The sequence below is a fragment of the Petromyzon marinus genome, assembly GCF_048934315.1.
Source record: "Petromyzon marinus isolate PM22_M1 ecotype Great Lakes invasive population chromosome 67 unlocalized genomic scaffold, UKy_Petmar_22M1.pri1.0 chr67_unloc.3, whole genome shotgun sequence".
Classification (NCBI taxonomy): Eukaryota; Metazoa; Chordata; class Hyperoartia; order Petromyzontiformes; family Petromyzontidae; genus Petromyzon; species Petromyzon marinus.
Genome location: NW_027422593.1, coordinates 411266 through 439177, shown reverse-complemented (window position 1 = coordinate 439177; position 27912 = coordinate 411266). Strand labels below are relative to the sequence as shown.

The following is a 27912-nucleotide window of genomic DNA, read 5'->3' as shown; positions in this document are numbered from 1 at the left end:
TTGGCGGTGGTAGTTGGTGGTGGTAGTTAGCGGCGGTAGTTAGCGGTGGTAGTGAGCGGTGGTAGTTAGTAGTGGTAGTTGGTGGTGGTAGTTGGCGGTGGTAGTTGGTGGTGGTAGTTAGCGGCGGTAGTTAGTGGTGGTCGTGAGCAGCGGTAGTTAGCGGCGGTAGTTGGTAGTGGTAGTTAGTGGTGGTCGTGAGTGGTGGTAGTTAGCGGCGGTAGTTGGCGGTGGTCGTGAGTGGTGGTAGTTAGTGGTGGTAGTTAGCGGCGGTAGTCAGCGGTGGTAGTTGGCGGTGGTAGTTGGTGGTGGTAGTTAGCGGCGGTAGTTGGCGGCGGTAGTTAGCGGTGGTAGTTAGTGGTGGTCGTGAGCGGCGGTAGTTAGCGGTGGTAGTTAGCGGTGGTAGTTAGCTGTGGTCGTGAGTGGTGGTAGTTAGCGGCGGTAGTTAGCGGTGGTAGTTAGCGGCGGTAGTTAGCGGTGGTAGTTAGCGGTGGTAGTTAGTGATGGTAGCTAGCGGTGGTCGTGAGTGGTGGTCGTGAGCGGCGCTAGTTAGCGGTGGTAGTCAGCGGTGGTAGTTAGTGATGGTAGTTAGCTGTGGTCGTGAGTGGTGGTCGTGAGCGGCGCTAGTCAGCGGTGGTCGTGAGCGGCGGTAGTTGGTGGTGGTAGTTAGTGGTGGTCGTGAGCGGCGGTAGTTGGTGGTGGTAGTCAGCGGCGGTAGTTAGCGGCGGTAGTTGGTGGTGGTAGTTAGTGGTGGTAGTTGGTGGTGGTAGTTAGTGGTGGTAGTTAGCGGTGGTCGTGAGCGGCGATAGTTAGCGGTGGTAGTTAGCGGTGGTAGTTAGCTGTGGTCGTGAGTGGTGGTAGTTAGCGGAGGTAGTTAGCGGTGGTAGTTAGCGGCGGTAGTTAGCGGTGGTAGTTAGCGGTGGTAGTTAGTGATGGTAGCTAGCGGTGGTCGTGAGTGGTGGTCGTGAGCGGCGCTAGTTAGCGGCGGTAGTTAGCGGCGGTAGTTAGCGGTGGTAGTTAGCAGTGGTCGTGAGTGGTGGTAGTTAGCGGTGGTCGTGAGCGGCGATAGTTAGCGGTGGTAGTTAGCGGTGGTAGTTAGCTGTGGTCGTGAGTGGTGGTAGTTAGTGGTGGTAGTTAGCGGTGGTAGTTAACGGTGGTAGTTAGCGGTGGTAGTTAGTGGTGGTTGTGAGCGGCGATAGTTAGCGGTGGTAGTTAGCGGTGGTAGTTAAGCGGTGGTAGTTAGCGGTGGTAGTTAGTGGTGGTAGTTAGCGGCGGTAGTCAGCGGTGGTAGTTAGCAGCGGTAGTTAGCGGCGGTAGTTAGCGGCGGTAGTTAGCGGCGGTAGTTAGCAGCGGTAGTTAGCGGCGGTAGTCAGCGGTGGTAGTTAGCGGTGGTAGTTAGCGGCGGTAGTTAGCGGTGGTCGTGAGTGGTGGTCGTGAGCGGCGATAGTTAGCGGCGGTAGTCAGCGGTGGTAGTCAGCGGCGGTAGTTAGCGGTGGTAGTTAGTGATGGTAGTTAGCGGTGGTAGTTAGTGGTGGTCGTGAGCGGTGGTAGTTAGCGGCGCTAGTTAGCGGTGCTAGTTAGCGGTGGGCGTGAGTGGTGCTAGTTAGCGGTGGTAGTTAGTGGTGCTAGTTAGCGGTGGTAGTTAGCGGTGGTCGTGAGTGGTGGTCGTGAGTGGTGGTAGTTAGCGGTGGTAGTTAGTGGTGGTCGTGAGCGGTGGTAGTTAGTGGTGGTAGTTAGTGGTAGTAGTTAGCGGTGGTAGTTAGCGGTGGTAGTTAGTGGTGGTCGTGAGCGGTGGTAGTTAGTGGTGGTAGTTAGCGGTGGTAGTTAGCGGTGGTAGTTAGTGGTGGTCGTGAGCAGTGGTAATTAGCGGTGGTAGTTAGTGGTGGTCGTGAGCGGCGCTAGTTAACGGCACTAGTTAGCGGCGGTAGTTAGCGGTGGTAGTCAGCGGTGGTAGTCAGCGGTGGTCGTGAGCGGTGGTCGTGAGCGGCGCTAGTTAACGGTGGTAGTTAGCGGTGGTAGTTAGCGGTAGTAGTTAGCGGTGGTAGTTAGTGGTGGTAGTTAGTGGTGGTAGTTAGCGGTGGTAGTTAGCGGTGGTAGTTAGCGGTGGTAGTTAGTGGTGGTAGTTAGTGGTGGTAGTTAGCGGTGGTCGTGAGCGGTGGTAGTTAGTGGTGGTAGTTAGTGGTGGTAGTTAATAGTGGTAGTTAGTGGTGGTCGTGAGCGGCGGTCGTGAGCGGTGGTCGCTAGCTAATGACGACGGTGGTGGTGGTGGTTGTGATGCTGCTGACGGCACTGTTGTGAATGACAGTGGTGGTGGTGGTTGTGATGTTGCCGATGGCACTGTTGTGAACGACCATGGTGGTGGTGGTTGTGGTGGTGGTGGTTGTGATGCTGCTGATGACACTGTTGTGAATGACCGTGGTGGTGGTGGTTGTGATGCTCCTGATGGCACTGTTGTGAATGACCGTGGTGGTGGTGGTGGTGGTGTTTGTGTTGGTGGTTGTGGTGGTGGTGGTGGTGTTGGTGGTTGTGGTGGTGTTGGTGGTCGTGTTGGTGGTCGTGGTGGTGGTCGTGGTGGTGGTTGTGTTGGTGGTCGTGGTGGTGCGGTGCGCCTCCCGCCGTGCCCGCTCACCGCTTGTACCCGCCCACCAGCTCCAGGTAGTTGGTGGGCGTCACGTAGTTGTGCCGCTGGAGCTCCACGAGCATCCTGCGCGAGGAATCGGCCACGGAGCGGTGCATGATGACGAACATCTGGGCCACCTTGGACTGCAACTGCATGCACGCAGCAGGGACAGCGTCTCTAAGGCTGGCTCCTCCCGTCTCTAAGGCTGGCTCCTCCCGTCTCTAAGGCTGGCTCCTCCCGTCTCTAAGGCTGGCTCCTCCCGTCTCTAAGGCTGGCTCCCGTCTCTAAGGCTGGCTCCCGTCTCTAACGCTGGCTCCCGCCTCTAAGGCTGGCTCCTGTTTCTAACGCTGGCTCCCGTCTCTAACGCTGGCTCCTCCTGTCTCTAAGGCTGGCTCCTCCCGTCTCTAACGCTGGCTCCTCCCGTCTCTAAGGCTGGCTCCTCCCGTCTCTAACGCTGGCTCCCGTCTCTAACGCTGGCTCCTCCCGTCTCTAACGCTGGCTCCTCCCGTCTCTAACGCTGGCTCCTCCTGTCTCTAACGCTGGCTCCCATCTCTAAGGATGGCTCCTCCCGTCTCTAAGGCTGGCTCCTCCCGTCTCTAACGCTGGCTCCTCCCGTCTCTAAGGCTGGCTCCCGTCTCTAAGACTGGCTCCCGTCTCTAAGGCTGGCTCCTCCCGTCTCTAAGGCTGGCTCCTGTCTCTAACGCTGGCTTCTCCCGTCTCTAACACTGGCTCCCGTCTCTAACGCTGGCTCCTCCCGTCTCTAAGGCTGGCTCCTCCCGTCTCTAAGGCTGGCTCCTCCTGTCTCTAACGCTGGCTCCTCCCGTCTCTAACGCTGGCTCCTCCCGTGTCTAACGCTGGTTCCTCCCGTCTCTAAGGATGGCTCCCGTCTCTAAGGCTGGCTCCTCCCGTCTCTAAGGCTGGCTCCTCCCGTGGCTAACGCTGGCTCCCGTCTCTAACGCTGACTGCCGTGTCTAACGCTGGCTCCTATCTGTCTCTGTGGGTCTCCATGTGAGTCTATGGGTCTCTGTATAAGTCTATGGGTCTCTGTGCAAGTCTATGGGTCTCTATGTAAGTCTATGAGTCTCTGTGTGAGTCTATGGGTCTCTGTGTAAGTCTCTGTGTACGTCTATGCGTCTCTGTGGGGGTCACCGGTGACGCAGGCTAAGACCATCAACTCTCAGCCACGAGAGAAACCCCCGGCGTAATCGCCGGGGTTCGGGGCCGCGACCGGCACTGGAACCCAGGCCTCCGGACGGCTCCGTCCGAGCTACCGGCGGCCCGAGTTCGAGTCCCGCCCGCCGCCGCCGCCGCCGCCGCCGCCGGCACCGGTGACGCCGGTTATCTGAACCGGCGCCGCGCCTCAACCGGGGTCGACCTCGGCCTCAAACGGGTAACCCGGTGCCAAGCGCGGCGTGTAAACACCGCCCCTGGTGGGAGTCTTCGCCAACCTCTGGGCTGTCGCCGGTGCCGTCGCCGGTGCCTCCCGTGCCGCCGCCGGTGTCGCCGGCGGCGTCGGCGGTGCCGGACGGCGCCGCTCCCTGCAGGCAGCGCTCGGCCACCTCGAGCAGAGCGTCCCGGGGCCACTCCCAGAACCAGTCGATGGTGGTGCAGCTCACCAGCGCCGGGTACTGGCGGATGCGGCGCCTGTGGGCACGCGGTCACCGCCGTCGGCGGCACCGTAAGTGGTGGTGATGGTGGTGTTGGTAGTGCTGGTGATGGTGGCGGTGGCGGCGGTGATGGTGGTGGTGGTGGTGATCGTGGTGGTATAGGTGGTGGTGGTGGCGCTGTAGGAGCGGGCGAGGCTGTAGGTGCGGGCGAGCCTGTAGGTGCGGGCGAGGCTGTAGGTGCGGGCGAGGCTGTAGGTGCGGGCGAGGCTGTAGGTGCGGGCAAGGCTGTAGGTGCGGGCGAGGCTGTAGGTGCGGGCGAGGCTGTAGGTGCGGGCGAGGCTGTAGGTGCGGGCGAGGCTGTAGGTGCGGGAGAGCCTGTAGGTGCGGGCGAGGCTGTAGGAGCGGGCGAGGCTGTAGGTGCGGGCGAGGCTGTAGGTGCGGGCGAGGCTGTAGGTGCGGGCGAGGCTGTAGGAGCGGGCGAGGCTGTAGCACCTGAAGGAGTCCCCCACGGGGCTCATGCACAGCACCAGGTGCAGATTCTCGCAAACTCTCTCCAGGAGGAGGCGGGAGATCCCCTCGGGGGAGTCCACAAAGCCGCCGGCCAGCGCCGCCCCCGCCAGCGCCGCTCGCACCTGGGGTGGGGGTGGGGGGGGTGGGGGGGGAGGTGGGGGGGAAGTGGGGGGGGAAGTGGGGGGGGGTGGGAAGGAGGGGGGGGGGGCAAGGGACTGATGACGATGATCAGGGTGCAATTGGTCTCACCGGAGGGTCTCAACGCCGATCTTACCGCACGGACCTCACCCCACCGCCCTCACCCCACCGCTCTCACCCCACCGCCCTCACCCCACCGCTCTCACCCCACCGCCCTCACCCCACCGCTCTCACCCCACCGCCCTCACCCCACCACCCTCACCCCACCGCCCTCACCCCACCGCCCTCACCCCATCATCCTCACCCCACCGCCCTCACCCCACCGCTCTCACCCCACCGCTCTCACCCCACCGCTCTCACCCCACCGCTCTCACCCCACCGCCCTCACCCCACCGCCCTCACCCCACCGCCCTCACCCCACCGCTCTCACCCCACTGCCCTCACCCCACCGCTCTCACCCCACCGCCCTCACCCCACCGCTCTCACCCCACCGCTCTCACCCCACCGCCCTCACCCCACCGCTCTCACCCCACCGCCCTCACCCCACCGCTCTCACCCCACCGCCCTCACCCCACCGCCCTCACCCCACCGCCCTCACCCCACCGCCCTCACCCCACCGCCCTCACCCCTGCCGGCCCTCACCCCTGCCGGCCCTCACCTGCTCGAACTCCTCGGCCTTGTAGAGGCCTGGCACCTCTCCGCTGCTCAGGATGTTGTTGATGTCCTCCAGGAAGGCCTCGTGGGGGATCTGCGCGTCGGTCAGGATGAACACCGTCGCCCGGTTCTCCACGCCCGCCTGCCAGTACAGCCGCTTCAGATCTGCGTGCACACAGAGACACACGCACGGAGACACACGCACGCACGCACGGAGACACACGCACGCACGCACAGAGACACACGCACGCACAGAGACACACGCACGCACAGAGACACACGCACGCACAGAGACACACGCACGCACAGAGACACACGCACGCACGGAGACACACGCACGCACAGAGACACACGCACGCACGGAGACACACGCACGCACAGAGACACACGCACGCACAGAGACACACGCACACACGCATAGAGACACACGCACAGAGACACACGCACGCACGGAGACACACGCACGCACGCACAGAGACACACGCACGCACAGAGACACACGCACGCACAGAGACACACGCACGCACAGAGACACACGCACGCACAGAGACACACGCACGCACAGAGACACACGCACGCACGGAGACACACGCACGCACAGAGACACACGCACGCACAGAGACACACGCACACACGCATAGAGACACACGCACAGAGACACACGCACGCACGGAGACACACGCACGCACGCACAGAGACACACGCACGCACAGAGACACACGCACGCACAGAGACACACGCACAGAGACACACGCACGCACGGAGACACACGCACGCACGGAGACACACGCACGCACAGAGACACACGCACGCACAGAGACACACGCACGCACGGAGACCCGGGGACTCACACAGAGACTCATAGACTCACACAGAGACCCGGTGACCTGGTGAACCCAGTAACCCGGTGACCAGGTGGCCTGGTGAACCCTCTGACCCGGTGAACCCTGTGACCCGATGAACCCAGCGACTTGGTGACCCCGTGACCCGGTGTACCCCAGTGACCCAGTGGCTTGGTGGACTGGTGACCCGGTGATACCTCGGTGACACCTCGGTGAACCCGGTGACCCCAGTGACCCCGGTGACCCCGGTGACCCCCCCCGGCGGGCCCGACCGCCGGCCCGATGGGGTGGCCCACCCACCGTCGCGGAATTCCTGCTGGCGGTAGTGCCGGGTGACCTCGATGTGGAACACGGAGCACCGGCACAGGTAGGCGGCAAGGCGCGCCAGGCTCTGCCGCCCGCTGCCGCCAATGCCGACCAGGAGCATGTTGCCCCGGGGTTGGCGGATCACCCGCACGATGCGCGTCACTGGGGGCCGGGGGCGGGGGGGAGGGGGGGGAGAGATCACGACGTCGTGGCTAGGGAGATGTTGACTTCCTCGCCCGGTACGCAGGAGGTCGTGGGTTCGATCCCGACCCTGACGATGCCTGCTGCTGTATATTTGGAGTCTGCGTGTCTCTCTCATCATCATCACGGTGGCTAGGAGATGTTGACTACCTCACCTGGTACGCAGAAGGTCGTGGGATCGATCCCGACCCTGACGATGCCTGCTGCTGTATATTTGGAGTCTCTCTCCTGGTGGTCGCGTGGATTTCTCTCTGGGTCCCTATGGTCTTTCCCCCTCCGCAGTTAGAATTGACGTCACCACGCGTTTAGAGCCTTTGGCTACGGTGGTGGTGATGATGATGATGGTGATGAGTCGCCACTTCGTGTGAGCTGCTGTCATTTGCCAGCAGCTCAGTGGGTCTAGCCTAGGGGCACCCCAGTGGCAGCTGTCCCTGTGCATCAGTCTGTCAGTAGTAGGGGTGGTGATGATTGACTGCTGTGTGGTCTAGCCTAGGGGGCACCCCCAGTGGCAGCTGTCTCTGTGCATCAGTCTGTCAGTAGTAGGGGTGGTGATGATTGTTGCTGCTGTGTGGGTCTAGCCTAGGGGGCACCCCCAGTGGCAGCTGTCCCTGTGCATCAGTCTGTCAGTAGTAGGGGTGGTGATGATTGGCTGCTGTGTGGGTCTAGCCTAGGGGGCACCCCCAGTGGCAGCTGTCTCTGTGTGTGGCACAAGATGTGGCACAAGGAATGTCCAACAGCGCTCAGCCTAGTCCAGACCACCGGTTCTACAAAACTAAATGTGCGTGTCTGTGTGTGTGCACCCTAGTCAGAGGTTGGAGTGGGTGGAGGTGGGAATTAGGTAGAGGTGGGTGGAGATGGATGGAGGTGAGTGGATGTAGGTGTGTGGAGGTGGGTGGAGGTGGAGTTGGGTGGAGGTGGGTGGAGATGGATGTGGGTGGGTGGAGGTTGAGGTGGATGGAGGTGGGTGGAGGTACGTGGAGGTTGAGGTGGGTGGAGGTGGGTGGGTGGAGGTTGAGGTGGATGGAGGTGGGTGGAGGTACGTGGAGGTGGGTGGAGGTGGAGTTGGGTGGAGGTGGGTGGAGATGGATGTGGGTGGGTGGAGGTTGAGGTGGGTGGAGGTACGTGGAGGTTGAGGTGGGTGGGTGGAGGTTGAGGTGGATGGAGGTGGGTGGAGGTACGTGGAGGTGGGTGGAGGTGGGTGGGTGGAGGTTGAGATGGATGGAGGTGGGTGGAGGTACGTGGAGGTGGGTGGGTGGAGGTTGAGGTGGATGGAGGTGGGTGGAGGTACGTGGAGGTGGGTGGGTGGAGGTTGAGGTGGATGGAGGTGGGTGGAGGTACGTGGAGGTGGGTGGAGGTGGGTGGGTGGAGGTTGAGGTGGATAGAAGTGGGTGGAGGTACGTGAAGGTGGGTGGAGATGGATGTGGGTGGGTGGAGGTTGAGGTGGAAGGAGGTGAGTGGAGGTACGTGGAGGTTGAGGTGGGTGGAGGTGGGTGGGTGGAGGTTGAGGTGGATGGAGGTGGGTGGAGGTGAGTGGGTGGAGGTTGAGGTGGATGGAGGTGGGTGGAGGTACGTGGAGGTGGGTGGAGGTGGGTGGGTGGAGGTTGAGGTGGATGGAGGTGGGTGGAGGTGGGTGGGTGGAGGTTGAGGTGGGTGGAGGTGGGTGGAGGTGGGTGGGTGGAGATTGAGGTGGGTGGGTGGAGGTTGAGGTGGATGGAGGTGGGTGGAGGTGGGTGGGTGGAGGTTGAGGTGGATGGAGGTGGGTGGAGGTGGGTGGGTGGAGGTTGAGGTGGATGGAGGTGGGTGGAGGTAGTGGAGGTGGGTGGAGGTGGGTGGGTGGAGGTTGAGGTGGATGGAGGTGGGTGGAGGTGGGTGGAGGTACGTGGAGGTGGGTGGAGGTGGGTGGGTGGAGGTTGAGGTGGATGGAGGTGGGTGGAGGTGGGTGGGTGGAGGTTGAGGTGGATGGAGGTGGGTGGAGGTGGGTGGGTGGAGGTTGAGGTGGATGAAGGTGGGTGGAGGTACGTGGAGGTGAGTGGAGGTTGAGGTGGATGGAGGTGGGTGGAGGTAGTGGAGGTGGGTGGAAGTGGGTGGAGGTGGGTGGGTGGAGGTTGAGGTGGATGGAGGTGGGTGGAGGTGGGTGGAGGTACGTGGAGGTGGGGGGAGGTTGGTGGGTGGAGGTTGAGGTGGGTGGAGGTGGGTGGAGGTTGAGGTGGATGGAGGTGGGTGGAGGTGGGTGGGTGGAGGTTGAGGTGGGTGGGTGGAGGTTGAGGTGGATGGAGGTGGGTGGAGGTGGGTGGGTGGAGGTTGAGGTGGGTGGGTGGAGGTTGAGGTGGATGGTGGTGGGTGGAGGTAGGTGGGTGGAGGTTGAGTGGAGGTTGAGGTGGATGGAGGTGGGTGGAGGTGGGTGGGTGGAGGTTGAGGTGGGTGGGTGGAGGTTGAGGTGGGTGGGTGGAGGTTGAGGTGGGTGGAGGTGGGTAGAGGTACGTGGAGGTGGGTGGAGGTTGATGGAGGTGGATGGAGGTGGGTGGAGGTGGGTGGGTGGAGGTTGAAGTGGATGGAGGTGGGTGGAGGTACGTGGAGGTGGGTGGAGGTTGAGGTGGATGTAGATGAGTGGAGGTGGGTGGGTGGAGGTTGAGGTGGATGGAGGTGGGTGGAGGTTGGGGTGGGTGGAGGTTGAGGTGGGTGGAGGTGTGTGGGTGGAGGTTGAGGTGGGTGGAGGTGGGTGGAGGTGGGTGCATATGGGCCCGCCCACCGTGCTCGATAGCATCACGGAAGAGTGTGAGGTTCATGGGCAGCACTCCGGGCCTCAGGTTGTAATCCTCCAGCTGCTGCTCCATGAAAATTCGCAGCGCTTGGAAGTCCGTGATGTCCTCATACACCCCCTCCCGCATGAAGTCTCCTGCACAACGTGGGGGAGGGGGGGGTCAGTGGGTCAGGGTGGTGGAGAGATGGTCAGAGGGTCAGGGTGGTGATCAGATGGTCAGCGTGGTGGTCAGATGGTCAGATGGTCAGGGTGGTAGTCAGAGGGTCAGTGTGATGGTCAGAGGGTCAGGGTGGAGGTCAGATGGCCAGGGTGGTGGTCAGATGGTCAGGGTGGTAGTCAGATGGTCAGAGGGTCAGGGTGGTGGTCAGATGGTCAGGGTGGTGGTCAGAGGGTCAGATGGTCAGGGTGGTGATCAGATGGTCAGGGTGGTGATCAGAGGGTCAGGGTGGAGGTCAGATGGTCAGGGTGGTGGTCAGAGGGTCAGGGTGGAGGTCAGATGGTCAGGGTGGTGGTCAGAGGGTCAGGGTGGTAGTCAGATGGTCAGGGTGGTAGTCAGATGGTCAGGGTGGTGGTCAGATGGTCAGGGTGGTGGTCAGATGGTCAGGGTGGTGGTCAGATGGTCAGGGTGGTAGTCAGATGGTCAGGGTGGTAGTCAGATGGTCGTGGGGGTAGTCAGATGGTCAGGGTGGTGGTCAGATGGTCATGGGGGTGGTCAGAGGGTCAGGGTGGTGGTCAGATGGTCAGATGGTCAGGGTGGTGGTCAGAGGGTCAGGGTGGTGGTCAGATGGTCAGTGTGGTAGTCAGATAGTCAGGGTGGTGGTCAGATGGTCAGATGGTCAGCGTGGTGGTCAGATGGTCAGATGGTCAGGGTGGTAGTCAGAGGGTCAGGGTGGTGTTCAGATGGTCAGCGTGGTAGTCAGATGGTCAGGGTGGTGGTCAGAGGGTCAGCGTGGTGGTCAGATGATCATGGGAGTAGTCAGATGGTCAGGGTGGTAGTCAGATGGTCAGCGTGGTAGTCAGATGGTCAGGGTGGTAGTCAGATGGTCAGCGTGGTAGTCAGATGGTCAGGGTGGTAGTCAGATGGTCAGGGTGGTGGTCAGATGGTCAGGGTGGTAGTCAGATGGTCAGGGTGGTAGTCAGATGGTCAGCGTGGTAGTCAGATGGTCAGGGTGGTAGTTAGATGGTCAGGGTGGTCGTCAGATGGTCATGGGGGTAGTCAGATGGTCAGGGTGGTGGTCAGATGGTCAGGGTGGTGGTCAGATGGTCAGTGTGGTAGTCAGATGGTCAGGGTGGGAGTCAGATGGTCAGGGTGGTAGTCAGATGGTCAGGGTGGTCGTCAGATGGTCATGGGGGTAGTCAGATGGTCAGGGTGGTGGTCAGATGGTCAGGGTGGTGGTCAGATGGTCAGGGTGGTGGTCAGATGGTCAGTGTGGTAGTCAGATGGTCAGGGTGGGAGTCAGATGGTCAGGGTGGGAGTCAGATGGTCAGGGTGGTGGTCAGATGGTCAGGGTGGTGGTCAGAGGGTCAGGGTGGTGGTCAGATGGTCAGGGTGGGAGTCAGATGGTCAGGGTGGTGGTCAGATGGTCAGATGGTCATGGGGGTAGTCAGAGGGTCAGGGTGGTGGTCAGATGGTCAGGGTGGTAGTCAGATGGTCAGATGGTCAGGGTGGTGGTCAGATGGTCAGTGGGTGCTCCTGGCTGCTCCACAAAAACAAAAAGACAAAGATCCCCCGTATAGCCTGAGCGGACAGGTTGGGGCAAGTGCCGCTCGCGATCGCCTACGAAGGCCGGCCCTGTGGCACGCAGGGGGGACGTGGCGCCCACACGCACCGGGGGGACTTATTTGAGGCCGAGTCGACCTAGGAGAGGGGTCACCAGGGTCCCGGTTCCAGACGATCGTCGCCGGTGTTGGCCGGTGGCCGCGGGAATCGAACTCGGTGTGCCACGGGGCCCGGCCTTCACGGGCGCTCGCTAAACAGCACTTGACCCAACCCGTCTGTTGCAGGCTACACGGGGGACCTTTATCTTTGTGTGTGTGGGGGGTTGGTGGGCTTGCCGATGAGCGGTACCAGCGATGCGGTGGTGCTGCTGGCTACCCCACCCCCTCCTGGCGTGCCACAGTCCCGGCCTTCGCAGGCGTTCGCCAGCTGTCAACCGTTCGCCGGCCCACAATCCGTCGTGCGTACCACCACCGCACCACCACCGCACCACCACCGCACCACGACCACCACCGCGACCACCACCGCACCGCTACCACCGCCAACAACCCACCGAAGATGGGCGGCTGTCGGTTTGGGCACAGGTTGTGGTAGGCGAGGTCGAAGGTCGATGCCAGCTTCTCGCTCAGCAGGCCGGTGAAGGCCTCGGTGTCCGACTCGTCGACGAGACGGTCGGAGAACACCCTGGGGCAGCCGCAGACCTCGTTAGCGGCAGCAGTAGTGGTAGTAGGAGTATCAGTGGTAGGAGTAGTGTAGTAGTGGTAGGAGTAGTGGTAGTAGTAGTGGTAGTAGTAGTGGTAGTAGGAGTATCAGTGGTAGGAGTAGTGTAGTAGTGGTAGGAGTAATGGTAGTAGTAGTATCAGTGGTAGGAGTAGTGTAGTAGTGGTAGGAGTAGTGGTAGTAGTAGTGGTAGTAGTAGTGGTAGTAGGAGTATCAGTGGTAGGAGTAGTGTAGTAGTGGTAGGAGTAGTGGTAGTAGGAGTATCAGTGGTAGGAGTAGTGTAGTAGTGGTAGGAGTAGTGGTAGTAGGAGTATCAGTGGTAGGAGTAGTGTAGTAGTGGTAGGAGTAGTGGTAGTAGTAGTGGTAGTAGTAGTGGTAGTAGTAGTGGTAGTAGTAGTGGTAGTAGGAGTATCAGTGGTAGGAGTAGTGTAGTAGTGGTAGGAGTAGTGGTAGTAGTAGTGGTAGTAGTAGCAGTAGCGGTAGGAGTAGTGGTAGTAGTAGTGGTAGTAGTAGTGGTAGTAGTAGTGGTAGTAGGAGTATCAGTGGTAGGAGTAGTGTAGTAGTGGTAGGAGTAGTGGTAGTAGTAGTGGTAGTAGTAGCAGTAGCGGTAGGAGTAGTGGTAGTAGTAGTGGTAGAAGTAGTGGTAGTAGTAGTGGTAGTAGTAGTATCAGTGTAGGAGTAGTGTAGTAGTGGTAGGAGTAGTGGTAGTAGTAGTGGTAGTAGTAGTAGTATCAGTGGTAGGAGTAGTGTAGTAGTGGTAGTAGTAGTGGTAGTAGTAGTGGTAGTAGTAGCAGTAGCGGTAGTAGTAGTGGTAGTAGTAGTGGTAGTAGTAGTGGTAGTAGTAGTATCAGTGTAGGAGTAGTGTAGTAGTGGTAGGAGTAGTGGTAGTAGTAGTGGTAGTAGTAGTAGTAGTATCAGTGGTAGGAGTAGTGTAGTAGTGGTAGTAGTAGTGGTAGTAGTAGTGGTAGTAGTAGTTACAGTGGTAGGAGTAGTGTAGTAGTGGTAGTAGTAGCAGTGGTGGTAGTAGTAGTAGTGGTAGTAGTAGTAGTGGTAGTAGTAGTGGTAGTAGTAGCATCAGTGGTAGGAGTAGTGTAGTAGTGGTAGGAGTAGTGGTGGTAGTAGTAGTGGTAGTAGTAGTGGTAGGAGTAGTGGTAGTAGTAGTGGTAGTAGTAGTGGTAGTAGTAGTGGTAGTAGTAGTATCAGTGTAGGAGTAGTGTAGTAGTGGTAGGAGTAGTGGTAGTAGTAGTAGTATCAGTGGTAGGAGTAGTGTAGTAGTGGTAGTAGTAGTGGTAGTAGTAGTATCAGTGGTAGGAGTAGTGTAGTAGTGGTAGTAGTAGCAGTGGTGGTAGTAGTAGTGGTAGTAGTAGTAGTGGTAGTAGTAGTGGTAGTAGTAGCATCAGTGGTAGGAGTAGTGTAGTAGTGGTAGGAGTAGTGGTAGTAGTAGTGGTAGTAGTAGTGGTAGTAGGAGTATCAGTGGTAGGAGTAGTGTAGTAGTGGTAGTAGTAGCAGTAGCGGTAGGAGTAGTGGTAGGAGTAGTAGTAGTAGTATCAGTGGTAGGAGTAGTGTAGTAGTGGTAGGAGTAGTGGTAGTAGTAGTGGTAGTAGTAGCAGTAGCAGTAGGAGTAGTGGTAGTAGTAGTGTTAGTAGTAGCATCAGTGGTAGGAGTAGTGTAGTAGTGGCAGGAGTAGTGGTAGTAGCAGTGGTAGTAGTAGCAGTAGCGGTAGGAGTAGTGGTAGTAGTAGTGGTAGTAGGAGTATCAGTGGTAGGAGTAGTGTAGTAGTGGTAGGAGTAGTGGTAGTAGGAGTGGTAGTAGTAGCAGTAGCGGTAGGAGTAGTGGTAGTAGTAGTGGTAGTAGTAGTGGTAGCAGTAGTATCAGTGGTAGGAGTAGTGTAGTAGTGGTAGGAGCAGTGGTAGTAGGAGTATCAGTGGTAGGAGTAGTGTAGTAGTGGTAGTAGTAGCAGCGGTGGTAGTAGTAGTGGTAGTAGTAGCATCAGTGGTAGGAGTAGTGTAGTAGTGGTAGGAGTAGTGGTAGTAGTGGTAGTATTAGTGGTAGTAGGAGTATCAGTGGTAGGAGTAGTGTAGTAGTGGTAGGAGTAGTGGTAGTAGTATCAGTGGTAGGAGTAGTGTAGTAGTGGTAGGAGTAGTGGTAGTAGTAGTGGTAGTAGTAGCAGTAGTGGTAGGAGTAGTGGTAGTAGTAGTGGTAGTAGGCGTATCAGTGGTAGGAGTAGTGTAGTAGTGGTAGGAGTAGTGGTAGTATTAGTGGTAGTAGTAGCAGTAGCAGTAGGAATAGTGGTAGTAGTAGTGGTAGTAGTAGTGGTAGTAGGAGTATCAGTGGTAGGAGTAGTGTAGTAGTGGTAGTAGTAGTGGTGGTAGTAGTAGTATCAGTGGTAGGAGTAGTGGTAGTAATAGTGGTAGTAGTAGCAGTAGCGGTAGGAGTAGTGGTAGTAGTAGTGGTAGTAGTAGTATCAGTGGTAGGAGTAGTGTAGTAGTGGTAGGAGTAGTGGTAGGAGTAGTGGTAGTAGTAGTGGTAGTAGCAGTAGTGGTAGGAGTAGTGGTAGGAGTAGTGGTAGTAGTAGTGGTAGTAGTAGCAGTAGCGGTAGGAGTAGTGGTAGTAGTAGTGGTAGTAGCAGTGGTAGTTAGGGGTAGTAGTAGTGGTAGTAGCAGTAGCGGTAGTATTAGCAGTGGTAGTAGCAGGAGTGGTAGTAGTGGTAATAGTCGCAGTGGTAGCAGTGGTAGTAGTAGTGGTAGTAGTAGTGGTAGTAGTAGTGGCAATAGTTGGTAGTAGCAGTAGTACCATCAGCATCGGCACCAACACCATCATTAGCAATAGTGTGTGTTGGTGATGTTGGTGAGGGTGTTGGTGATGTTGGTGAGGCTGACGGTGTTGGTGGCGGTGTTGGTGTTGTTGGTGATGTTGGTGGGGCTGGTGGTGTTGGTGATGTTGGTGAGGGTGGTGGTGTTGGTGATGTTGGTGAGGGTGGTGGTGTTGGTGATGTTGGTGAGGGTGGTGGTGTTGGTGATGTTGGTGAGGGTGGCGGTGTTGGTGATGTTGGTGAGGGTGGCGGTGTTGGTGATGTTGGTGAGGGTGGCGGTGTTGGTGATGTTGGTGAGGGTGGCGGTGTTGGTGATGTTGGTGAGGGTGGTGGTGTTGGTGATGTTGGTGAGGGTGGTGGTGTTGGTGATGTTGGTGAGGCTGGCGGTGTTGGTGATGTTGGTGAGGGTGGCGGTGTTGGTGATGTTGGTGATGTTGGTGAGGGTGGCGGTGTTGGTGATGTTGGTGAGGGTGGCGGTGTTGGTGATGTTGGTGATGTTGGTGAGGGTGGCGGTGTTGGTGATGTTGGTGAGGGTGGCGGTGTTGGTGATGTTGGTGAGGCTGGCGGTGTTGGTGATGTTGGTGAGGGTGGCGGTGTTGGTGATGTTGGTGAGGGTGGCGGTGTTGGTGATGTTGGTGATGTTGGTGAGGGTGGCGGTGTTGGTGATGTTGGTGAGGGTGGCGGTGTTGGTGATGTTGGTGAGGGTGGCGGTGTTGGTGATGTTGGTGATGTTGGTGAGGGTGGCGGTGTTGGTGATGTTGGTGAGGGTGGCGGTGTTGGTGATGTTGGTGAGGGTGGCGGTGTTGGTGATGTTGGTGATGTTGGTGAGGGTGGCGGTGTTGGTGATGTTGGTGAGGCTGGCGGTGTTGGTGATGTTGGTGATGTTGGTGAGGGTGGCGGTGTTGGTGATGTTGGTGATGTTGGTGAGGTTGGTGATGTTGGTGATGTTGGTGAGGGTGGCGGTGTTGGTGATGTTGGTGAGGGTGGCGGTGTTGGTGATGTTGGTGAGGGTGGCGGTGTTGGTGATGTTGGTGAGGCTGGCGGTGTTGGTGATGTTGGTGAGGGTGGCGGTGTTGGTGATGTTGGTGAGGGTGGTGATGTTGGTGATGTTGGTGAGGGTGGCGGTGTTGGTGATGTTGGTGATGGTGGCGGTGTTGGTGATGTTGGTGAGGGTGGTGATGTTGGTGATGTTGGTGAGGGTGGCGGTGTTGGTGATGTTGGTGAGGGTGGCGGTGTTGGTGATGTTGGTGATGTTGGTGATGTTGGTGAGGGTGGCGGTGTTGGTGATGTTGGTGATGTTGGTGATGTTGGTGATGTTGGTGAGGGTGGCGGTGTTGGTGATGTTGGTGAGGGTGGTGATGTTGGTGATGTTGGTGATGTTGGTGAGGGTGGCGGTGTTGGTGATGTTGGTGAGGCTGGCGGTGTTGGTGATGTTGGTGAGGGTGGCGGTGTTGGTGATGTTGGTGAGGGTGGCGGTGTTGGTGATGTTGGTGAGGGTGGCGGTGTTGGTGATGTTGGTGAGGGTGGCGGTGTTGGTGATGTTGGTGAGACTGGTGATGTTGGTGATGTTGGTGAGGGTGGCGGTGTTGGTGATGTTGGTGAGGCTGGCGGTGTTGGTGATGTTGGTGAGGGTGGCGGTGTTGGTGATGTTGGTGAGGGTGGCGGTGTTGGTGATGTTGGTGAGGGTGGCGGTGTTGGTGATGTTGGTGAGGGTGGCGGTGTTGGTGATGTTGGTGAGGGTGGCGGTGTTGGTGATGTTGGTGAGGGTGGCGGTGTTGGTGATGTTGGTGAGGGTGGCGGTGTTGGTGATGTTGGTGAGGGTGGCGGTGTTGGTGATGTTGGTGAGGGTGGCGGTGTTGGTGATGTTGGTGAGGGTGGCGGTGTTGGTGATGTTGGTGAGGGTGGCGGTGTTGGTGATGTTGGTGAGGGTGGCGGTGTTGGTGATATTGGTGATGTTGGTGAGGGTGGCGGTGTTGGTGATGTTGGTGAGGGTGGTGATGTTGGTGATGTTGGTGAGGCTGGCGGGGTTGGTGATGTTGGTGAGGGTGGCGGTGTTGGTGATGTTGGTGAGGGTGGCGGTGTTGGTGATGTTGGTGATGTTGGTGAGGCTGGCGGGGTTGGTGATGTTGGTGAGGCTGGCGGTGTTGGTGATGTTGGTGAGGGTGGCGGTGTTGGTGATGTTGGTGAGGGTGGCGGTGTTGGTGATGTTGGTGAGGGTGGCGGTGTTGGTGATGTTGGTGAGACTGGTGATGTTGGTGATGTTGGTGAGGGTGGCGGTGTTGGTGAGGGTGGCGGTGTTGGTGATGTTGGTGAGGCCGGCGGTGTTGGTGATGTTGGTGATGTTGGTGATGTTGATGAGGGTGGCGGTGTTGGTGATGTTGGTGAGGGTGGCGGTGTTGGTGAGGGTGGCGGTGTTGGTGATGTTGGTGAGGGTGGCGGTGTTGGTGATGTTGGTGAGACTGGTGATGTTGGTGATGTTGGTGAGGCCGGCGGTGTTGGTGATGTTGGTGATGTTGGTGATGTTGGTGAGGGTGGCGGTGTTGGTGATGTTGGTGAGGCTGGCGGGGTTGGTGAGGGTGGCGGTGTTGGTGTTGTTGGTGGGGCTGGTGATGTTGGTCAGGCCGGTGGTGAGGTTAGCCGCACGCCGTAGAGCGGTTGAGGTGCTGCCGGGCTGCCGCTCACCTGAAACATTCGTGCACCCAGAGTCTCGCGACGCTCGCCTTGTTGTCGTGGAAGTCCTTGTGAGCGCGCAGCATCCCCTGGAAGACCTGCACCACCATCATCACCACCATCATCATCATCACCATCATCACCACCATCATCACCATCATCACCACCATCACCACCACCATCACCATCATCATCATTCTCATCACCGTCACCATCACCACCACCACCATCATCATCATCATTCTCACCATCATCACCACCATCATCACCATCATCACCACCATCATCACCACCACCACCACCATCATTATCACCAGCATCACCACCATCACCACAACACCATCACCACCATCATCACCATCACCACCATCACCACCATCATTATCACCATCACCAGCATCACCACTAGCACCACCATCATCACCACCATCATCACCATCATCACCACTAGCACCACCATCATCATTATCACCAGCATCATCACCACAGCACCATCACCACCATCATTATCACCATCACCAGCATCACCACTAGCACCACCATCATCACCACCATCATCACCATCATCACCACTAGCACCACCATCATCATTATCACCAGCATCACCACCATCACCACAGCACCATCACCACCATCATCACCATCACCACCATCACCACCATCACCACCATCATTATAACCATCACCATCACCAGCATCACCACTAGCACCACCATCATCACCACCATCATCACCATCATCACCACTAGCACCACCATCATCACTATCACCATCACCACCATCACCACCATCATCATCACCACCATCACCACCATTATCACCACCACCATCCCCACCATCACCACCATCACCACCATCATTATCACCATCACCAGCATCACCACTAGCACCACCAACATCATCACCATCACCACCACCATCACCACCATCATCATCATCACCACCATCATCATCATCACCACCATCACCATCAGCACCAGCATCGCCATCATCATCATCATCACTACCATCATCACCATCACCACCATCATCATCATCACCATCATCATCACCACCACCATCATCACCATCACCACCATCATCATCACCATCACCACCATCATCATCATCACCACCACCATCATCACCATCACCACCATCATCATCACCATCACCACCATCATCATCACCATCACCACCATCATCACCATCACCACGGCACCATCACGGCGCCATCTCACTGCTGCTGCTGATGATGATGTTGATATAGATGATGACATCACCTTGGAGATGTCCCTGAGGTTGAACAGGTAGTGGCTCCTACTGCTGATGATTCTGATGACGCTGATGATGCTGATGATGCTGAACCTACTGCTGATGATGCTGATGACGCTGATGATGCTGAACCTACTGCTGATGATGCTGATGACGCTGATGATGCTGAACCTACTGCTGACGATGCTGATGACGCTGATGATGCTGATGATGATGACGCTGATCCTACTGCTGACGATGCTGCTGTTGCTGCTGCTGCTGCTGATGATGCTGCTGCTGCTGCTGATGATGATGATGCTGCTACTGCTGGCATCACCTTGGAGATGTCCCTGAGGTTGAACAGGTAGCGGATCCTACTGCTGATGATGCTGCTGATGCTGATGATGCTGATGATGCTGAACCTACTGCTGATGATGATGATGCTGCTGCTGCTGGCATCACCTTGGAGATGTCCCTGACGTTGAACAGGTAGCGGCTTCTACTGCTGATGACGCTGATAATGATGATGATCCTACTGCTGATGATGCTGATGATGATGATGCTGCTGACGATGACATCTCCTTGGAGATGTCACTGAGGTTGAATAGGTAGCGGCTCCTACTGCTGATGATGCTGATGATGCTGATCCTACTGCTGATGATGCTGATGACGACGATGATGCTGATGATGTTGATGTAGATGATGGCATCACCTTGGAGATGTCCGTGAGTTTGAACAGGTAGCGGCTCCTACTGATGCTGCTGCTGCTGATGATGATGACGATGATCCTACTGCTCACGATGCTGCTGCTGCTGATGATAATAATGATGATGATGCTGATGATGATGCTGCTGACGATGGCATCAGCTTGGAGATGTCCCTGAGGTTGAACAGGTAGCGGCTCCTACTGCTGATGACGCTAATGATGCTAATGATGATGATGATGCTGATGATGATGACATCACCTTGGAGATGTCCCTGAGGTTGAACAGGTAGCGGCTCCTACTGCTGATGACGCTAATGACGCTGATGATGATGATGCTGATGATGACGTCACCTTGGAGATATCCCTGAGGTTGAACAGGTAGCGGCTCCTACTGCTGCTGCTACTGCTGCTGCTGGTGGTGATGATGATGATGCTGATGATGATGACATAACCTTGGAGATGTCCCTGAGGTTGAACAGGTAGCGGCTCCTACTGCTGATGACGCTAATGACGCTGATGATGATGATGCTGATGATGATGACATCACCTTGGAGATGTCCCTGAGGTTGAACAGGTAGCGGCACCTACTGCTGCTCCTACTGCTGCTGCTGCTGGTGATGATGATGATGATGCTGATGATGATGGCGTCACCTTGGAGATGTCCCTGAGGTTGAACAGGTAGCGGCACCTACTGCTGCTCCTACTGCTGCTGCTGCTGGTGATGATGATGATGATGCTGATGATGATGGCGTCACCTTGGAGATGTCCCTGAGGTTGAACAGGTAGCGGCTCCTACTGCTGCGGCTGGTGATGATGATGATGCTGATGATGATGGCATCACCTTGGAGATGTCCCTGAGGTTGAACAGGTAGTGCGTCTTGCTGGGCGTGGGCAGGAACCGCGCCACCACGGCGCCGTACAGCTGCACGGTGGCCGCGGTCAGCACGCCGGCAAGGGGCCGCACCTCCTCCTCAAAGTCCTGCAGCTTCTGGTTGAGCAGCGTCCCGAAGATGCCGGCGATCTGCTCGTCCTGAGCGAGAGAGAGAGAGAGAGACGAGGGGGGGAGAGAGAGAGACGAGGACGAGTGGTGTTGTTGTTGTGGTTGTGGTGGCTGTTGTTGTTGTTGTTGTGGTGTTGTTGTGGTGTTGTTGTGGTGGTGTTCTTGTTGTGGTGTTGCTGTTGTGGTGTTGTTGTTGTGGTTGTGGTGTTCTTGTTGTGGTGTTGTTGTTGTGGTTGTGGTGGTGGTGTTGTTGTTGTTGTGGCTGCTGTTGTTGTGGCTGCTGTTGTTGTTGTGGTGTTGTTGTTGTGGTGGTGGTGTGGATGTTGTTGTTGTGGTGTGGCTGTTATTGTTGTGGTTGTGGTGTTGTTCTTGTGGTTGTGGTGTGGCTACTGTTGTTGTGGTTGTGGCTGTTGTTGTGGTTGTGGTGTGGCCGCTGTTGTTGTTGTTGTGGCTGCTGTTGTTGTGGTTGTGGTGTGGTTGCTGCTGCTGTTGTTGTTGTGGTTGTGGTGTGGCTGTTGCTGTTGTTGTGGTGTGGCTGCTGTTGTTGTTGTTGTTGTGGTGGCTGTTGTTGTTGTTGTGGTGTTGTTGTTGTGGTGTGTCTGTTGTTGTTCTGGTGGTGCGGTTGTTGTGGTTGTGGTGTGGCTGATGTTGTTGTGGTGGTGGTGTTGTTGTTGTGGTTGTGTTGTGGCTGTTGTTGTTGTGGTGTTGTTGTTGTGGTGTGGCTGTTGTTGTTGTTGTGGTGGTGGTGTTGTTGTTGTTGTGGCTGCTGTTGTTGTGGCTGCTGTTGTTGTTGTGGTGTTGTTGTTGTGGTGGTGGTGTGGATGTTGTTGTTGTGGTGTGGCTGTTATTGTTGTGGTTGTGGTGTTGTTCTTGTGGTTGTGGTGTGGCTACTGTTGTTGTGGTTGTGGCTGTTGTTGTGGTTGTGGTGTGGCCGCTGCTGTTGTTGTTGTTGTGGCTGCTGTTGTTGTGGTTGTGGTGTGGTTGCTGCTGCTGTTGTTGTAGTGGTTGTGGTGTGGCTGTTGCTGTTGTTGTGGTGTGGCTGCTGTTGTTGTTGTTGTTGTGGTGGCTGTTGTTGTTGTTGTGGTGTTGTTGTTGTGGTGTGTCTGTTGTTGTTCTGGTGGTGCGGTTGTTGTGGTTGTGGTGTGGCTGATGTTGTTGTGGTGTTGTTGTTGTGGTTGTGTTGTGGCTGTTGTTGTTGTGGTTGTGGTGTGGCTGTTGTTGTGGTTGTGGTGGTGTTGTTGTTGTGGTTGTGGTGTTGTTGTTGTGGTGTGGCTGTTGTTGTTGTTGTGGTGGTGGTGTTGTTGTTGTTGTGTGGCTGTTGTTGTTGTTGTTGTGGTTGTGGTGGTGTGGCTACTGTTGTTGTTGTGGTGTTGTTGTTGTGGTGGTGGTGTGGATGTTGTTGTTGTGGTGTGGCTGTTGTTGTTGTGGTTGTGGTGTTGTTCTTGTGGTTGCGGTGTTGTTGTTGGTGTTGTGGTGTTGTGGTCGTGGTGTGGCTGTTGTGGTTGTGGTGTTGTTGTTGTGGTGTGGCTACTGTTGTTGTGGCTGTTGTTGTGGTTGTGGTGTGGCCGCTGCTGTTGTTGTTGTGGCTGCTGTTGTTGTGTGGTGTGGCTGCTGTTGTTGTGGTTGTGGTGTGGTTGCTGCTGCTGTTGTTGTTGTGGTTGTGGTGTGGCTGTTGCTGTTGTTGTGGTGTGGCTGCTGTTGTTGTTGTTGTGGCTGCTGTTGTGGTTGTGGTGTGGCTGCTGTTGTTGTTGTGGTGTGTCTGTTGTTCTGGTGGTGTGGTTGTTGTGGTTGTGGTGTGGCTGCTGTTGTTGTTGTGGCTGTTGTTGTGGCTGCTGTTGTTGTGGTGTGGCTGTTGTTGTGGTGTGGCTGCTGTTGTTGTGGCTGTTGTTGTGGTTGTTGTGGTTGTGGTGTGGCTGTTGTTGTTGTGGTGTGGCTGTTGTTGTTGTCCAGGCGGGGCGTGACAGTGCGAAAGCCGTTCAACACACTACACTATACACCACACTATACACTACACTACACACTACTATACACTACTTTATACACTACACTATACACTACACTATACACTACACTATACACTACACTATACACTACAATATACACTACACTATACACTACACTATACACTACACTATGCACTACACTATACACTACACTATACACTACACTAATATACACTACACTACACACTATAATACACTACACTATACACTATAATACACTACACTATAATACACTACACTATACACTACACACTATAAAACACTACACTATACACTATAATACACTACACTATACACTACACTATACACTACACACGACACTATACACTATAATACACTACACTATACACTACACTATACACTATAATACACTACACTATACACTACACACTATAATACACTACACTGTACACGACACTCTAAGGGTCGCGTCACGCAAACAGGGCGTGGCCAAGCAGCACCACCGCGCCGTCCGCTACTACCCTGGGGAAGGTGACGTTGATGACGTTGAAGCTACTCTGCAGGCGAGGGGAGATGTCCGTTCGGCCACCGCCTGGGGGTCCCATGGCCCCCAGCAGGAACATGTCCTGCGGGGGTGGTGGGTGGGTTGGGTGGGGGGGTGGTGGGGGGGTGGTGGGTGGGGTGGTGGGTGGGTGGGATGAGAGGGTGGTGGTGGTGAGGGAGGGGGGGTGAACGCGTGGATCTCCGTTTATTCGCTCGAACGCGTTTTTAGGCTCAGCCTCATCTCGACTCATCGAGAGAGAAGGGGGGTAGAGAGAGAGAGGGGGGTAGAGAGAGAGAGGGGGGGTAGAGAGAGGGGTAGAGAGAAGGGGGGGTAGAGAGAGAGGGGGGTGGAGAGAGAGGGGGGTAGAGAGAGAGAGGTAGAGAGAGAGAGGGGGGTAGAGAGAGAGGGGGGGTAGAGAGAGAGAGGGGGTAGAGAGAGAGGGGGGGTAGAGAGAGAGGGGGTAGAGAGAGAGAGAGGGGTAGAGAGAGAGAGAGGGGTAGAGAGAGAGGGGGGTAGAGAGAGGGGTAGAGAGAGAGAGAGGGGTAGAGAGAGAGAGAGAGGGGTAGAGAGAGAGGGGGTAGAGAGAGAGGGGGGGGGTAGAGAGAGAGGGGGGTAGAGAGAGAAGGGGATAGAGAGAGAGGGGGTAGAGATAGAGGGGGGCAGAGAGGGGGGTAGAGAGAATTCTTTCGTGAAATCTTTCATTAAAAAAGGGGTGGGGGGGGGTTACATAAAGTAAAGCGTTGAAAACCCCCCCCCCCAAAAAAACCGAAATGATGAACGAAGCAAAGTGCCGACTGCACCGAGCATCTTCTCGTTTCCTCTGATCGTAAAAAATAAACAGAGAGAGAGAGAGTGAGGGGGGCTGCGGAGCAAATCACTGCAGTTTGGCGGGCCCTGATTATTGAATGTGGGCAAGAGAGAGAGAGAGAAAGGAGAGAGATGGATATGGGGCATTACTGACACAGACGCCCACAGACTCATGGAGACCCATAGACTCACAAAGAGACCCAGGGTTATTGAATGTGGGCATGAGAGAGCGAGAGAAAGGAGAGAGATGGGTACGGGGCATTACCGTGGGTTACGTGGGTGACTTGGGTTGCTAGGTGAGTACATGGACACGAAGGTAGTATGGTGGGTGGCTGGGTGGGTGGTTGTTCGGTGGCTAGGCTGGGTCAGCGGATCGGTGGGCAGGAGGCGGTTGAATAGGTGGCTTGGTAGGTCGGTAAGTTCGTGGGCAGATTGGTGGTTGGATGGGTGCGTCGGTAGGTGCATACTTCGGTAGGGGCTAACACAGAGACCCTGAGACTGACACAGACGCCCACAGACTCATGGAGACCCATAGACTCACAAAGAGACCCAGGGTTATTGAATGTGGGCATGAGAGCGCGAGAGAAAAGAGAGAGATGGGTACGGGGCATTACTGTGGGTTACGTGGGTGACTTGGGTTGGTAGGCGAATAGATGGGTGGCTGGGTGGGTGGTTGGGTGGGTGAGTGGGTCGACGATTCCATGTTTTTGTAGGGGCTCACACAGAAAGCCTGGGACTCACACAGAGACCCACAGACTCATACAGATACCCATAGACTCACACAGAGACCCACAGACTCATACAGATACCCATAGACTTGCAGAGACCCATAGGCTCACACAAAGACACAGACTCACACAGAGACCCACAGACTCACACACACATACCCCCACACAGAGACCCATAGACTCATACACAAAGACTCACACAGAGACCCACAGACTCACACACAAAACTCACAGACTCACACAGAAATCCTGGGACTCACACAGAGACCCACAGACTCATACAGATACCCATAGACTCACACAGAGACCCACAGACTCATACAAATACCCATAGACTCGCACAGAGACCCATAGACTCACACAAAGACACAGACTCACACAGAGACCGACAGACTCACACACAGAGACCCATAGACTCACACAGATACCCACAGACTCACACAGAGACCCACGGACTCACACAAAGACACATAGACTCACACAGAGACCGACAGACTCACACAAAGAGACCCATATACTCACACAGATACCCACAGACTCACACAGAGACCCACAGACTCACACAGAGACCCACAGACTCACACACATACCCACACACAGAGACCCATAGACTCACACACAAAGACTCACACAGAGACCCACAGAGTCACACACAAAGACTCACACACAGAGTCACATAGACTCATACAGTGACACAGAGTCACACAGAGACCCACAGACCCACACACAGAGACCCATAGACTCACACACAAAGACTCACACAGAGACCCACAGAGTCACACACAAAGACTCACACACAGAGTCACATAGACTCATACAGTGACACAGAGTCACACAGATACCCACAGACTCACACAGAGACCCACAGACTCGCACAGATACCCATAGACTCACAGAGAAACCCATAGACTAATAGATACCCACAGACTTACAGTGACGCATAGACTCACACACAGAGACTCACACAGAGACCCACAGACTCACACACATAGACTCACAGAGAGACCCACAGACTCACACAGAGACACAGAGACCCACACACACAGAGACCCACACACAGAGACACATAGACTCACACAGAGACCCATAGACTCACACAGAGACCCAAAGAGAGACCCACAGACTCACACAGAGACACAGAGACCCACAAACACAGAGACCCACACACACAGAGACCCACACACATAGACTCACACAGAGACCCACAGACTCACACACATAGACTCACACAGAGACCCACAGACTCACACACATAGACTCACAGAGAGACCCACAGACTCACACAGAGACACAGAGACCCACACACACAGAGACCCACACACACAGAGACCCACACACACAGACTCACACACAGAGACACATAGACTCACACAGAGACACACACAGACCCACACACACATAGACTCACAGAGAGACACACAGACTCACACAGAGACCCATAGACTTACACAGAGACCCATAGACTTACACAGAGACACAGAGACCCACACACACAGAGACCCACAGACTCACACAGAGACCCACACACACAGAGACCCACACACACAGAGACCCACACACACAGACTCACACACAGAGACACATAGACTCACACAGAGACACACAGAGACCCACACACACAGAGACCCACACACACAGATCCACACACACAGACTCACACACACACAGACCCACACACACAGAGACACATAGACACACACAGAGACCCACACGCAGAGAGACACACACACAGACTCACACACACAGAGACTCACACACACAGAGACCCACACACACAGAGACCCACACACAGACACTCACATACACAGACTCACACACACAGAGACACATAGACACACACAGAGACCCACACACACACAGACACACACACACAGACTCACACACACAGAGACTCACACACACAGAGACCCACACACACAGAGACCCACACACACAGAGACCCACACACACACAGACTCACACACACAGAGACCCACACACACAGAGACCCACACACACAGAGACCCACACACACACACAGAGACCCACACACACACACAGAGACACACACACACAGAGACCCACACACACAGAGACCCACACACACACAGACACTCACACACACAGACTCACACAGAGACACAGAGACCCACACACACAGACCCACACACACAGAGACACATAGACTCACACAGAGACCCACAGACCCACACACAGAGACCCATAGACTCACACAGAGACCCACAGACTCACACAGAGACACAGAGACCCACACACACAGAGACCCACACACACAGAGACCCACACACACACACACACAGAGACCCACACACACAGAGACCCACACACACAGATCCACACACACAGACTCACACACACACAGACCCACACACACAGAGACACATAGACACACACAGAGACCCACACACAGAGATACACACACACAGACTCACACACACACAGACTCACACACACAGAGACCCACACACACAGAGACCCACACACAGACACTCACATACACAGACTCACACACACAGAGACACATAGACACACACAGAGACCCACACACACACAGACACACACACACAGACTCACACACACAGAGACTCACACACACAGAGACCCACACACACAGAGACCCACACACACAGAGACCCACACACACACAGACTCACACACACAGAGACCCACACACACAGAGACCCACACACACAGAGACCCACACACACACACAGAGACCCACACACACACACAGAGACACACACACACAGAGACCCACACACACAGAGACCCACACACACACAGACACTCACACACACAGACTCACACAGAGACACAGAGACCCACACACACAGACCCACACACACAGAGACACATAGACTCACACAGAGACCCACAGACCCACACACAGAGACCCATAGACTCACACAGAGACCCACAGACTCACACAGAGACACAGAGACCCACACACACAGAGACCCACACACACAGAGACCCACACACACACACAGAGACACACACACACAGAGACCCACACACACAGAGACCCACACACACAGAGACCCAAACACACACACAGACACTCACACACACAGACTCACACACACAGACTCACACAGAGACACAGAGACCCACACACACAGACCCACACACACAGAGACACATAGACTCACACAGAGACCCACAGACTCACACAGAGACACAGAGACACAGAGACCCACACACACAGAGACCCACACACACAGACTCACACACAGAGACACACACACACAGTGACCCACACACACAGACTCACACAGAGATACAGAGACCCACAGACTCACACAGAGACCCACACACACAGAGACCCACACACACAGAGACCCACTCACACACAGACCCACTCACACACAGACT

At 55.9% G+C, this 27912-nt stretch overlaps 2 protein-coding genes across 2 annotated transcripts in view; one reads left to right on the top strand and one right to left on the bottom strand.

The window, feature by feature from the left end:
- Positions 1-27912, bottom strand: part of LOC116956757 (dynein axonemal heavy chain 2) — a 464532-nt gene that overhangs the window by 113335 nt on the left and 323285 nt on the right. Inside the window, 7 exon segments of the mRNA XM_076057989.1 lie at positions 2627-2766; positions 4066-4261; positions 4717-4856; positions 5531-5691; positions 6669-6836; positions 9625-9771; positions 11907-12037. Of these exon segments, the coding sequence (XP_075914104.1) occupies positions 2627-2766; positions 4066-4261; positions 4717-4856; positions 5531-5691; positions 6669-6836; positions 9625-9771; positions 11907-12037 (1083 nt within the window).
- LOC142907956 (uncharacterized) overlaps positions 1-27912 on the top strand; it is a 224622-nt gene that overhangs the window by 154841 nt on the left and 41869 nt on the right. The window lies entirely within an intron of this gene.